The 14,491-nt window shown below is 34.9% G+C and overlaps 2 protein-coding genes across 2 annotated transcripts in view; both read right to left on the bottom strand.

The window, feature by feature from the left end:
• Positions 1-3,239, bottom strand: part of LOC103146413 (major histocompatibility complex class I-related gene protein-like) — a 5,008-nt gene extending 1,769 nt beyond the window's left edge. Inside the window, exons 1-5 of the mRNA XM_016677518.1 lie at positions 3,142-3,239; positions 2,417-2,712; positions 1,037-1,312; positions 430-732; positions 124-303 (exon numbers count right to left, since the gene is read on the bottom strand). Of these exons, the coding sequence (XP_016533004.1) occupies positions 188-303; positions 430-732; positions 1,037-1,312; positions 2,417-2,712; positions 3,142-3,239 (1,089 nt within the window). The 3' untranslated portion in view covers positions 124-187. The remainder of the gene's footprint in view (positions 1-123; positions 304-429; positions 733-1,036; positions 1,313-2,416; positions 2,713-3,141) is intronic.
• A 2,115-nt stretch (positions 3,240-5,354) lies between these two features.
• On the bottom strand, positions 5,355-12,035 carry LOC103146414 (major histocompatibility complex class I-related gene protein-like). The gene is made up of 7 exons (XM_007564322.2): positions 11,732-12,035; positions 8,496-8,762; positions 6,917-7,195; positions 6,502-6,804; positions 5,907-6,011; positions 5,780-5,797; positions 5,355-5,651 (listed from the first exon to the last, which is right to left on the bottom strand). The coding sequence occupies exons 1-7, from the start codon at positions 11,778-11,780 to the stop codon at positions 5,641-5,643; spliced, it is 1,032 nt and encodes a 343-aa protein (XP_007564384.1). The 5' UTR covers positions 11,781-12,035; the 3' UTR covers positions 5,355-5,640.
• Positions 12,036-14,491: the final 2,456 nt, after the last annotated feature.

The raw sequence follows: 14,491 nt of genomic DNA on the forward strand, positions 1-14,491 counted from the left end.
TATGGAAAATAATGAACTTTATCACAATATTCTAATTTTATGACCAGCACCTGTAGACTAGCAAAGTAGCTTGGAGCCATTTATAGTTTATAATAAACTAGAAAAAAAAAGCTTTTTCTTAACCTTTTTAACATTTATTTATTTTCCCAATAATTATCCTTGTGGTGTAGCATTAGAAAGAGTAGTACTACTCATCATTGTGGTTTCTCCTCCAGGCAACAAAAGCAAAAGTGCAGGCCAGTGCTGCTAAAAGCAGCAGAACCACTCCAATGGCAACACCAAGGTGATTTCTAAAAGAAAAACCTGGAACCATAGCAAAACATGTCAAATAACGACATAAGAAATTTGGTTGTGAGCCGTTTCAAGAGTTATTCCAGTGAAAAACAAAAACCAATGGAAATGATCCCTTCTTTTCTACTTGAATCATACCTTGGTTTGTTCTGATCATGGTTCTGTCCAGCCTGGTGGTGATGCTGTCCTTCAAACTGGCGAACAAAAAACTGCAGTCATGTCTCCTCCAGTCTTCAGCTGTGACTGAAGAAATATTGAGATCAACACTCATCTGGAAGGTCCCATCATTGTTAGGGAGGATTTCTCCTTTCTCCACGCCTTCATGGAGTTCCTGTCCGTCTTTCCTCCAAAACATTGTGGCTCTTTCAGGGTAGAAACCTGTAGCGTGGCAGGTGACCACAGAGGAGGGAGTCTTCTGGAGGAGAGACACTGAGGGGTGAACTGAAGAGACAGGCCAAAGAAATGTCAGCTCAAAAAGCAACAACTCAAGGAGAGGTCATGAAAGTCTTAAACAAATATATCCAAAAACGTGAAAAATACAGGAATATATATATAGGAAATTGAATTCATATTAAAAACCAAAATTTCAATATTGAATAGAACAATATGCTCTGCCATTTTTAGTGCTGCATATTAAAATGGAATGATGAACACCAAAAGATATTAATAAACCATCACTAGGAGCTTAAAACTGAAAAAATATGCGTTTATATCCAAAAATGAACTACATGAGTGGAGTTTGTACCTGTGTTCTGTAAGGAACTTTTCCCATAATTCAAATACAGCTTAAGAAAATGTATGCAGTCCTCAGTCAAAGCATGCTTCCAAAACAGACTACTTCCATCTCTGTCCCAGTTGTGCTTGTTAATGACAGTCTGATGTCTTGGACTGATCCATGTCAAGGTTTTCAGGTCGAATCTTATGAGGTCGTCACCATCATAACCGTATTCATTAAAGCCATCAAATTCTTCGGTTTCATCGTCCCAAAAACATCCATTTGTCCTCTGAAAAATGTGGACACCTGAAATAAAAACATAAACTTAAATGTTTGGATGTAGTGAGATGACATAAAAACAGCAAGACATCTTTCATCAAAGACAAGTGAGTGTTGAGAGACACTGTCTAGTTTCTGTCAGCAGGTAAATGCGTCTGGTACAAATAGCAAGTATTATCTTGGATCATAGATTAAGGTCTGTATTTTAATCTTCATGTTTGCACTCATGTTTAAGACTTTTATTTTGAAGTTAGGGAGGAAGTAGCTCTTGCATTGTAAGCTTGTAGACAGAATAGACTAATAAAGTCTTAATATGGAGCTGATGGACAACCCTTTGTCAACATCAGAAAAAACAAATCTCCAAAACTAACTTATTTCTGCAGCAACATTTTCAGTACTTGGAACAAAGTTACATGTTAACATAAATACTAGCTTTAATCAATTTTTGAGCACTGAGAGAATACCACAAATACCATGAATATTCATGGTAGCATCTAAACATGTGAAAACCTTGTTGAGATGCTGAACTAAAAGCATATTTCACAATTTTAACTCTCCAGAGTTTTAAAAACTTACATTTATGAAACCTTTATTGTAAATGTGAAAAAAAATACTTCATTGATCATTATTAACTGATAGTCAATGTACATTGTCAACAGTAGGCACCCACAGAAAAAAACAAAAACAAAAAAAACTATTTTTTTATTAAACAGCATGATGGATAACTGGCTGATTCCAGAAAGGAGAAAGGTGCAGCTATGCTTTTTGAACTTGTTCTGTTTAGGAATATCAGATTTCTGATCTGTTCACAGATCTTTATCTGTGAACAGATAAAGATAAAGGTCTGTAGTCTGTTCTGTCAAGATGTCTGTTTATCTCCTTCTGGTGTCCATTTCACTTTTGATATAGACAAGCATAAAAACTGCAATGTAGTCAAACCTGAACAAGAATATTTCACAATGATTACCTATTTTTAACCCAGGTTAACAAAATGTGGAACCTTTGCTCTGTTTGTGGAAACCAAAAGAGAGATTTAAGCAATTAAACCAGATATATTACTACAGTCTTAAGAACCAAACATTTATAATGGTCCTACATATATATAGTCATCTTACAAAATCTGTCACTTACCCTCTGACTGGTTGAATCGCTGTTTCAAGGTTATGATTGTCGCTTTAAAGTCCAACTGGTTTAACAAGCACTTGTTATTCAACCACTGCACATGTTGAGGATCCTCTTCAAATAGTTTACTCATCCAGTGCGTTTTGGCTTTTGCATCCTTTAAGCTGTTGTCACAGTATGCCACCACTACACCATCAACTACTGCAGATGCCAAAAACTCTGGAAAATCTGAGATCCCTGTAGTGGCAGAGAGGATATACCACAGGGAATGTGGTTCTGTGGGAGAAAAGCAATTCCCTGTAAATCTTTTTGTTTACATGTATAAATCTTAGTAAAAATATGCTTTTCTGCAAACAAACTTGTATGCAAGTCGTAGTTTACACTACAAATGTTGTTAAATTTGTGCATCAAAATTTAACAACATTCTTGCAGTGAGCCAACATTGCTAACCCCTATACCACTATGCAGCACCAATAGTCAAAGCATAGACTAAGATCAAACAATAAATTCATATTTGGCTTAAACAAAAATCAAAACATCTACACTCTGGGAGAAATAATTAAATAAGCATATAATTTCGTGATTTCATTAAACGTGCTGTCACACCATCTTGGGTTGTGTTTACTCAGCATGCTTGTAGAACTTTGCACACACACCTGTTACGTCATGCTGCATTTAGGAAATTCTTTGTGGTAAATGAAAATTAACTCGTTTCTAGATTAGAAAACCGTTACTGCGTCAGCCCAAAGCGTCTCTTTCTGCTACTGAAATGACAGAAGAACCGTGACAGAGTGGTCACTTGACCAATAGGAGAGCAGGTTTCATCCCACATCACGCATTAAAAGGCGGAAGCAAGAGGGAAAGTGAAAGTAGGACTGTGGAGTTTAAATTAGCAGTGTCAGCAATAGATTTTAAGGTCTCTGTGTTGATACATGTGTAAAATAGAGAGATTTAATAATTATCAGACTCATAGCCAATATCTTATGTACACCATAAAAATCTTTGCAAATCTATTACCAAAATTATCATTTTATTGTGGCTTTACGTTGACGTTTTTAAAGCCATTTTAACCCTTGTGTTTACAAATGGGTCCAATCGACCCCAAACCCATATCACTTTTATCAGTTGCCTCAGTCCTCGCACGCACAAGAGTTAAGAGAACTGAATGTTTCGATGTTTCAGTGATTTCTAATAACAATTAGCTAAATAGTTATTAGAAATAACTGTTAGCTAAATAGGTGATTTCATGTATGACCTTTGATTCCCTCTAGTGGAAAGTTGCTTAAGCATACATTTACTAAAAAGTCAAAACGATCTACAAATTATGCATTTCGCCCCAGATACTGCAGAAGCTGCACAGTGCACATGCAATTTATTAAACATTAATCTGAAGAAACAAACAAACAAGAAACAAAACAAATAAATACTATGTTAAGAATTTGTAACAGTTTGCTCGGACCTTCTTTTCTTATTTTTATTTTCCTCCTCAATTTAGAATATAAATAATTATGATTTCTATTTTTTTTAAAGTGTCTACTGTACAAAAACAGAAAGAAAGTTTCTTACAAAAATAGCATTGTAGAAATAGGTCAATAGAAAATTGGACATGTCGGATTAGTAATTTCTATCTCCATGTTCCCAAAATGTTTTCAACTTCCTGTGTGAAGTTTTCATCTTAAGTTTTTATAAATATAAGTACAATGACAAGAAAATAAGCAGACAGCACTGCAAGAAAATTACTAATCATTTTATTCTATGTGGTTTCAATTGTTGGCTGGTCACCATCCATCCATCCATCCATCCATCCATCCATCCATCCATCCATCCATCCATCCATCCATCCATCCATCCATCCATCCATCTTCCGCTTATCCGGGGTCGAGTCACGGGGGTAGCAGCTTAAGGGAGGCCCAGACTTTCCTCTCCCCAGCCACTTGTTCCAGCTGGGAGAGGGAGAGCACAGTGGATGGGCTCTTCCTTAGAGATGGTTTAAGAAACTCGGCCATCCAGGAGGGACTTGGTAGAGCCGGTGCTCCTTCACATCAAGAGGAGCCAGTTGAGGCTCGGGCATCTGGTCAGGATGCCTCCTGGACGCCTCCCTGGTGAGGTGTTCTAGGTGGAGGGACTATGTCTCTCAGTTGGCCTGGGAACGGGATTCCCCTGGAGGAGCTGGAACAAGTGGCTGTTTATTCTGGTCAACATAAACAGCTTAATTGAAATTACGCTAATTTTAAAATGTTTTAAGCCACATTATGTAGTTCATTAGGACAAACTGAAAACATGTTTTCAAAAGTCGGTGTAATATTCTAATTTCAGACATTTAAAAGGATGTGTTGATGTGTGGCATCTTTATGTTTTAGTTATGCAGAATCAAAATATTCTTAAGTTTTACAACCTTTGTTGTTACTTCTGACACAATTGTTTCACCTTTATCTTCAAAATTGTCCAAATTCTGACAAATTTTTGCAATCAACAACTTTTGTTAAATAATATATATTTTGCATGTGTTTGTACCAGGACATTTACAGCTGTTTCCTACTAATGAGTTATTCAGTTCTGCTTTGAACCTTTTTTCACAAGCATGAAAAGTTTGTCTGATATTCATTATGTCAAGAATTTATTTTTAAAAATGCAGTGGAAGGTGAAAACAATGTATTTATCTGATATAAATTAATATGAAGTTAAGATAACATGTTACACACATAAAATCTGCTAATATAAACACTTTTTATGAAAAAATGGCCTGAACTTATATTACACTTTTATCCACAATCAGAGAAATTAGACACTAAGTGAAAGGGTCAATCTACAACAGAGCAATTCTAGGATAGAATAGAATAGAAACTTTACTGTCACAGGGGCGGGATTACAGGTGCCATCAGCCAGTACAATACACAAGCAATAAAAAAGCTAAAATTTGCTAAAAAGACAGATATACACACATCAAAGTATCGGCATAACATATAAAATTGGTCAAGCTCCAAGATCAACAAAACAACTGTTTGGGTTATTGCATCAGAAAATGTTCATTCACAGCCCCTGATGACCAGACATGGCTGCACTAAGTGAAACTTATGTCTAATCCAGTATATTTGCCATCTTTGTTTGTGTATATTGCTGGACACAGTACCAGTATTAGCTTTCTTTGGCTCTGAAGCCATTGAATGTGTGAAGTCAAAAATGTTTCTGAAAAGGTCAATTTATTGACTTTCCCCAAAGTCAATCCTCATCCTTCAATCTTCTCCTGTAAAGACAAATTGTTATAATGTGAAGTCGTGTCTGTTGCAGTGGATATAACGGCATTCACTGATTAAAGACAAAAAAAATGTATCAGTTGACTTTATTAAATATTCTTAAATGGTGAATAGTTACCATCAACATGCCGGAAGCCTGAAATACAGACAATAAGTACCATAAATTAATTAGTGATCCACCAGTTAAAATATCTAAAACATGAATTTTGAATTCTGTCAATTAGCAAAATACAATTTTTCCTCACCAGTACGTTTCTTCAGCCAGAGGACAATTACAGCAATCACCAGAAGAAGAAGAAATCCTCCTGCAATTCCTGCAACAAGAGCAGCTGGAAACTCTGGAGGATAAGCTGAGGAGGGCCAAACATTTACAAAATTAAGCAGTGCAGATCTAAAATGTCTTCTTTATGACTGGATGCTACTTTACAAAATTTGAGTTTAATGCAAAATTGCCCTCATTAAAGAAAAATATTGCTTTTACATTTCTAAGTGAAAAAAAATACTCTACTGTCTCTAAGCTGCAATATAACTATGGAAATTTTATCTAAAAAAGACAAATCTCTTGTAATGTTTACCTTTAAATAAATTTGCACAACAATATTGGCAGAAAAGGGTTCAATCTCTCAATTATAGTTGCCATTTACTATTCTTTCCAATGTGTCTTTGGCTTTGATGTTTATAACGAGCCCATGAAGACATGTAATGGATGCAATATTGGGATCCCTCTTTTTTTAACCATGTGTGTGCAGAAAAAGTATGTTTTTGAGGGAAACACATGTTGCTCAAAAATCTCAGTTTGCTGTCCTAATGAAGTGGTACCATCACAGCGGTGTGTCTTACCCCAGTTTGTACGGATGACAGATTTATCCAGAGTGATTTTTATGTCGTCTCCAACACCAGAAAGCTGAAACACACAGTCGTATCTCCTCCAGCCATCAGGTGGGACTGATGAAACATTGAATTCAACACTCATCTGGAAGGTCCCATCATTGTTGAAGAGGATCTCTCCTTTCTCCACATCCTCGTGAATTTCTTCTCCGTCTTTAGTCCAGAACATTTCAGCTCTGCCAGGGAAGAAACCTGTAGCGTGGCAGCTGACCACAGAGGAGGGGGTTCTCTGGAGCAGAGATATGGAGGGGTTTTCTGCAGGAAGAAAATACAACATAAAATAAATAAAATATAACATCCACATAATATCTGCAAATGTGGGCTTCTCAGATATGATTTAATCACTGAGTAAACTGAATAAACGTACTTGTCCTCTGCAGAAAGCTCTTTCCATGGCGAATATAATTTTTCAACCAGTCAGGACATTTGTAGATGCAATAGTGTTTATTATGTTCTAATCTAGCTTTCTCATCATCCCATAAGAGTTTTGTGAGCACAGCTTGTGATTTTGGAGCAATCCATGTCAGTGTCTTCAGGTCCAGGGCTAAGAAGTCTTCACCATTAAATCCATACTGATTAAATCCTATAACCTCTCCAGTCTCATCATCCCACTCACAGCCATTCATTCTCTGTAAAATGTGGGGACCTTAAAAAAAAGAAAGATTTAATTACAATATAAGAACAGATTTTGCATACACAGTGACATCTTAAGACTGAAAAACGTATATACGTATATAAAAATAATGAAAAATGCATGAACTTGAGAGACTGATTATAGATTTAGCATGTCACAGAAATTACAAAGAACATTTTTAACAGAAACCAAATTAATAAAATTAGACTGAATTTAGCAAGAAATGAAATGAACAAATAAAGCTAAAAATAGGAGAACAGATGGATTAAAGCATAAATTTGTAATGAATTACAAAGTAAAATGAAAGTGCTGTCATTTTACATAATATTGCAGTCAAAGGACACTGTACTGCTTTACAGCCTAAAGCTCATCATGAGAGACATTGACTTTCTGTTTTCTTGTTGTAAGGTTTATTTTACAATAATAAAAGAGACTGGATATGCTGGCAGCACATATCACCCTGTTTATTCTGCCTCAAACATATATATGTCCATAGAATAGCTACTACATGACTAATTCTTAAAATAATTCCCTTATCTGAGGCGTCCTCAGATAACTCCTGTAGTAATAATTGAAAGTACTGCTCTTAATTTCAAGAGCAGTATTTTCTCCAGACAGTTCTATTTTACAACTACTTAGAAAAAGTGGAGAGGAAAGTTGGTTAAAAGTGTGTGCAAAACCTTACTTCAGGCAGAGCTGCTGCTTCATAACAATGCCTAACTTTGAACCAGAAAGCAACAACTATTGACAGAAGCCTGAGGAATGCAAGAAAAGTCGACTGTTTTTATTGAACCCCTTGAATAACGTGACCTAAATTGCCTCAAGGAAACCCTTCTTGGAATCATGTATTTAAAAAGTAAAATTAAAATCTAAAACTAGATTCAGAATCAAGATTATGATCAATTCAAGACTGAAGACACTGCAAAATACAAATACAACAGATAAGGGAAACTCGGGAAAACTTTATATTCTATTGCGTTTGCATGTAATTTCTATTAGTATTTGAGTTGTATTATGTTTGAGGTTTTAATTTTTGAGCTGAGTTACTAGAAAATAGTGGAAGGAGCAGCTTTACATCTCCCTTCCATCTGCCAAGACTGAAGGACAAACTCTACCACAGAGTTCGCATTGTGAAAGTGATGAGTAAATATTTATATAGTCCACAGATTTTTTCAGTGTAAAATTACATTTAACTTAACCAATCTAAATATATGATGACACCTAAACATTATCAAGAAATGCAATTCTTGAATGCAATTTATGTATTTTACATAAATTGCATTACTTCACATAAAACTATACAGCAGATTACCTTCAGTGAGGTTTAGGCGTCGCTTCAAAATATCAATGTTTGCCCTGAAGACATGCTGATTTCCAAGACACTTCTGAGAATACCACTCCAGGTGCTCAGGATTCCTTTCGAACAGTTTCTTCATCCAGTCTTGTTTGGGCTTGACTGTCTTAATGTTGCTGTCACAGTATCCCACCTGAACATCATCTACTGTTGCTGCTCCGACAAACTCTGGAAAGTCTTGAACTCCATAGGCAGCGGTAACAAAATATCTCAGAGAATGTTTCACTGAAGGGAAAAAGTTGTGGTATTTTAGACATATATATATATATATATATATATATATATATATATATATATATATATATATATATCTATCAATATTTTATATTCAGCTCTGAAAAAAATTAAGAGAAAAATTATAAAAATTATAAAAATTATCAATTTCTCTGATTTTATAAATGGACATTATTCTTTTATTATATGAATTACTGACATTTCTCCAAAATCCAAAACAAAAATGTTTTATTTTCAGAAAATGAGAAATGGTCAAAATAACAAAAAAAGATGCAGTGCTAGAGCTCAAGTATTGCAAAAAAAAAAAAAAAAGTTTAAATTAATTTAGAAACAATTACTCAGGTAGAGTTCAGAAATCAATAGTTGGAGGAATAACCAAGAGGTTTTCAATGGGGTTCAGTGCAGTGGGCTCTTTTTTTTCAGAGCTGTATAGTGTTCTTTACACTTTAACATAAAAGACTATTAAGATTTATATTGATAAGAATGTGTGATTTTGGAAATGTTGTTTTTGCCTGTCATTTTTGAGAATAGGGACATAAGGGATTTCAATTTTCTCTGTCAAAAATTTTTTATTATTCCTCAAGCTTATGTATTCAAATATGATAAATGATGTTTTGGAAATATAAAGATGCTAAGGTGCAGGCTCCCAGTTGCAACCTTTTTTTTTGGAAATTACAACACTTTTATGACCCAGAACTTTGTCATCAGCTTCTGACAAAAATAAATATAATTTTTTTTTACATACCCTATTAGTGATATTTTTACTCAGTTTTACAGACAGATGCTTCTCAAGAAGCAAAAGAAACATTATTTAAAACAAAAAACAACAAAAAAGTCCATCTGACAGAGTTGATGGTGCATGACGGAGTTGACAAAGACCTGAAGGTGGTGACATGCATTAACTTAATGCAGTTAATGCATTTTAATGTATTTTACATAAATTGCATTACTTCACATATATCAGGTATTTAATTTTACTCACTAGTTTGTCACCACCTTCAGTTCTTTGTTCAGTTAAAAATAAGGCAACCTCACCTACAACTATTCAGACATAATTCATGCTGCTGTATTGTTGCAGATGCTACTCTTAGATGTACGTTTCTTACAGAGAAACGCACACTTCGTACGTTTCACTTGTTGAGAAAATGAATTTAAAAAAAGCTAGTTTTAAAACTTAACATGTCTTGATTCAAATGGCCTAGTTGTGGTTTTGAAATTAGTAATGCATTCTGGCCTATTGACCTTTATTTCACCTGTAGCTGCAGCAGATGGTTTGCTAGGATCACTTAAACTGCCTTTTGTCTGTGTGGAAAACAATACAGTAGAAGTTGTAGCTTTTCACACTCATCTGTGAAAGGCCGTAAACACGGCAGGGGTTTTAGGCTTCAGATAGAGGGTCAGAGATAGCTCCTGGTTGGAGGAGCAAAGATACGCCTTATTTGAATAAATTAAAGAAAAGAAGACAAAACTTTCTACACAGAAGTAACAAATCAGATTTTGCTCTTGCAACTTCTCCAAAGACGTCTTTGCTTTTTGTTTGTCATTTCCATCTTTTGTCTTTTTCTCTCAGGTAAATTCATGTGTTTGTGCTCTGAGGTTTCTGATGTTTTGTGATGCGTTTGTCTGGTGATACCGTGTTTCCCCGATAGTAAGACACCCCCGATTGTAAGACGTATTGGGGGCTTCAGGGGGGTCGGCTAATATAAGCCGTACCCCGAAAGTAAGACATATGTCTTACTTGTCGGGGAAACACCTCTCATCTAGCTGCCGCCTCCTGCCCACTTCCGCGCCGACCCCTCTCCATACGTCACCGCGTCTGCCGCCTCCGTCTGATCCAAATGAGCGCCGCCTCCTGCCCACGCCTGCGCCGTCCCCCTCTCCATACGTCACCGCGCCGTCCCCCTCTCCATACGTCACCGCACCGTCCCCTGCACTTGTCACTGCCGTTAATTTTATGGTTAAAACAAAAAATTCGACAATTTTTTTCCAATATAAGACATACCCCGAAAGTAAGACATAGTGGGGTTTTTGGGGATAAAAAGAAAGTAAGACATTGTCTTACTTTCGGGGAAACACGGTAGTATGCATCTGTCTTGAATAAATGCTGATTATTGTGACGCTGTTATCTCTGCGTGATCTCAGTCTTTGCGCACAGCATTTTTCTGAACCCGGACATAGAGAGGATTTAACGAGTCAAAAGGTTTTTAAAGTTCAAGAATTTTTCCTCTCTTAACACACTCTGTCACAAATCTCTGTCACAAAGAGATTTGTCACTTTGTCAACAATTTCACTGAAAGAATCTCAAAAACTCTGATGGAGTTGACATCTGACGGAGTTGACAAAATTCCAAACTACCTCAGTTTATATGATGTTATTCTGAAGGAGGTCATATTGTAGCTCATCAGGTCCATGAAATCTTTACATTATACTAACTTTAAGCTTTTATTTCACAAAATTTCATCAAAGTTTTGTAAATTGTCAGTTATGGTGTTGACACATCATGGTTGTGACAAACAACTTAGGAATAAAGCAGAAGAAAAAAAACTAAAGAATAACTTAAGCTAACCAGAGCTAACTAGCCCTCTTAGCAAAGCAAGAGAAAAGACGACGTCATGGGGTCCTCAGAAGTTCTGGTGCCTACCCCTTTTTTATACCTTCTAAATAAAAACAATCTAAAAATTGTAGATCCTATACCCAGCACTGATTGAAAGCAAATGTGTTAATAAGTACTAATGAGTCTGTAACATGAGCGCAAGCACATCACGAAGCAAGAATTAGTTCTGAATAGGTAAAATATTTTAATAGATGATGAAAGTATGTTACTGAATGATCGTTAAGCAACGTAATAGCTGCATAGGTGTTGAATTTACAAAACGCCAGCACAAAGACAAACTTTAACTTTCAGTTTGAAAATGAAACTATCATTTTCGCTCTATTTACTGTATAAAAGAATGTCTTACCTGAATTTGCAACATGAAAGAAAATGACCAAAGCAAACAATTTCTTCATCTTGTTTTGATAAAGATGTAGGAACAGGAATTATATAAATAGTGAATCCAACTGCTTGAACAGAACCTAAACAACTTTTAATGGGGGCGATCGGGACGCCTCCAAAGCTACCAGCTGTGGTGCAACGAAGTAGCTTCAGGAAAACCAGTAGTGCTAGTTTACTTTTTTGTTGTTTACAGATACAGCAATCCTGTGCTAACTTTGCAAGTTTTATATCTAATAAAATAACCTAGCTCAGATCTTAACTTTATTGACACATTTTAAAAGATTGAAATTTATGTACATGAAGGTCACTTTTTTTGTTGAGAAATTATTTTTTATCATGTACAAGGTATAAAAAGATGCTTTAGAAATGTCTACCTAACAGTTCAATACATTAAGTCTGTTTTTTTTTTGTCTTATTTGATATTTTCGAGGATTTGTGTCGCTGCAAACATGATAAGTAAATGTCTCCAGATGTTTCAATTCTCACAGGGGATCTTTTTAGTTAATTCTCTATCTTTTAGTGAACTGGTACAAAATCAAAGCAGAAAAGATGTGGATGGACAATGTTAAATAATACAGATTCTATCTATCCAATCCTGCCCTCTGCTGTGCTGCTGAAGAAAGTACAAATAACACTTTGAAACATTTCCATCAAGAAATCGCAATGCTTAACCCACTGCTGCAAACAGAACCAGTTCTTATTATTCTGTTGATTTTTAAGAAAATTGACAGCCAAGTTATACTAACTTTACCATTACACCCAATATCTTTCCAATCAGATGCCATTAAACATTTAGATTCCACCTCCTAAGAGGCAATAAACTTGTATTATTCTGATGCTAAGCTGACATTTCATAAAACATGAAATGAGGTTCAATACATTTATTATCAGCAGTTGGTCACTTATCAAATCCATGTGATCTTGTAGAAAATGTAAATGGTGGAGAGTTTTAAGGACTCAGACATACGTATGTCATACAAAAAGATAAAATTAGTACAATAACAATGTGACAAGATGTTTCAAATCTAGTGGAAGAAAATCTGTTCATAGTATGATGAAATAAAACATGCTTATAAAATGAGAACTTCAAACAACGATAGATAAGAGTTAGCTATAACCATTAGTGTTTTACTGATCCATTAAATAAATTAAAATATAGATTTTTTTTATTTTAGAAACTTTATTACTGCAGCTAATTATACAGATTAATTACACACAAATGGATTTTTGAAAGTATTTTTTTCTGTTAATTATGACAATTTTCACATAAAGGTAATGAAAACATGAAATTTAAAATTATAAAATACATCAGACATATAAAAAACTAAAAAAATAGAACAGAAACATTGGCTTAATGGAAAATATGTTTTATAACTGCTTAACGGTTGATGTTTTCTAAAGAAAATAATAATGCAAAGGCAATAATGGAGAATTAAATAAAACATTATGGTTTAAGCAGTGGAACCAAAGCAATATTAAAAATTTGCAAATGTTTATTAGCTTATAAAAAGCATTGATCCAAGTATGATACCAACTTGGAATCAATATTTTGCACACATTGCAGTATCACCTGCCCACAGATATATAAGAGAGGTCAAGCTGTGAAGGATTAGCTGGTGTTTCTCAGGTGAAAGTAGTGATATTGTTTCTTCAAATCAAAGTGAAGGAGGCTGCCTGTCCAAAGCAGAGGAACAAACTGAGACTGTATATTTTCCTCGCTCTGCCTGAAGCTTTTATAGCTGTACTGGCAGTGGCGCCCCTCATTATTGCTGACTGTCCCACTGGCCCCTGCAAAGAATCATGTTCATTTCATACAGGTAGACTTTAATAGATATCACCTTATAAGTGCATACAATGGCTAATGGACATTTATTTAATTTTAAGGTAGCTTAATGAACTGAAAGTAGAAGATGCATTGGTAACCAAACCATTTTGTGTTTGGGTTAAACAATCTTTTAAAAAAGATTGTTTTTTAAAAGACAATCTTTTAAAAAAAATCAAAAATCTTTATGTAAATTAAATATTAGGCTTATATTTTTCTTCACCTGCAGGCCTATTTTGAAAAAGATAATCACAATCATGATTTGATAATGTAAGGAGAAGGTTCTGGGATACTTCCTGCCCCTGGAACCTTTGGTCAGTGATATAAAGAAAAAAGAGGTGCAAAGCAGGCCACATATCAGTACTTTTTATTACTTCAGTACTTTTTATTTATCATTTGCCAATTGTAATTAAAGGGGAAACATTGTGTGCTTTGCAGCAACATGGAGTTATTTTATTCATCAATCAAGTTTATTTGTATAGCACATTTCAGATATAAGGCGGTTCAAAGTGCTTTACATTATAAAAACTCAAAGTTACAAAGTTATATAACTAAAACACCACACAGTCAACAATTGAACAAACATTACATTTTGATGAGTGCCATCACCAAAGTCCTAAGCATCAATTGTGTTGGTCATTGTTTCAATTTTTATGGTTCAAAAGCGCATATAGCACAATCAAGTAACTATAGATTTTTATATTTGCATAACAACTTCAGTTGTTATGCAAATATACAAATGCAGCATATATCAAATATAACTTCAAAGAAATTTGACTTCATAATATAACACCTTGAAATTGAGTTTCTGTCTCTTTAAGATATTATGAGTCCATAATGAACTCAGCAGACACACAGATGTTTGCTAATTGCTCCTGACTAGTCTGAAGGAGCTGATCTGGG

This window comes from Poecilia formosa, unplaced genomic scaffold (genome assembly GCF_000485575.1).
Source record: "Poecilia formosa unplaced genomic scaffold, Poecilia_formosa-5.1.2 Scaffold158, whole genome shotgun sequence".
Taxonomy (NCBI): domain Eukaryota; kingdom Metazoa; phylum Chordata; class Actinopteri; order Cyprinodontiformes; family Poeciliidae; genus Poecilia; species Poecilia formosa.

Coding starts and splice junctions, on each gene's coding strand:
- LOC103146414 (XM_007564322.2), bottom strand. CDS start 11,780: ATGAAGAAATTGTTTGCTTTGGTCATTTTCTTTCATGTTGCAAATTCA. Junction 7,196..8,495: donor ACGCCTAAACCTCACTGAAG/GTAATCTGCTGT, acceptor CTTTTTTTTAAG/GTCCCCACATTTTACAGAGA. Junction 6,805..6,916: donor GAGCTTTCTGCAGAGGACAA/GTACGTTTATTC, acceptor TTCTTCCTGCAG/AAAACCCCTCCATATCTCTG.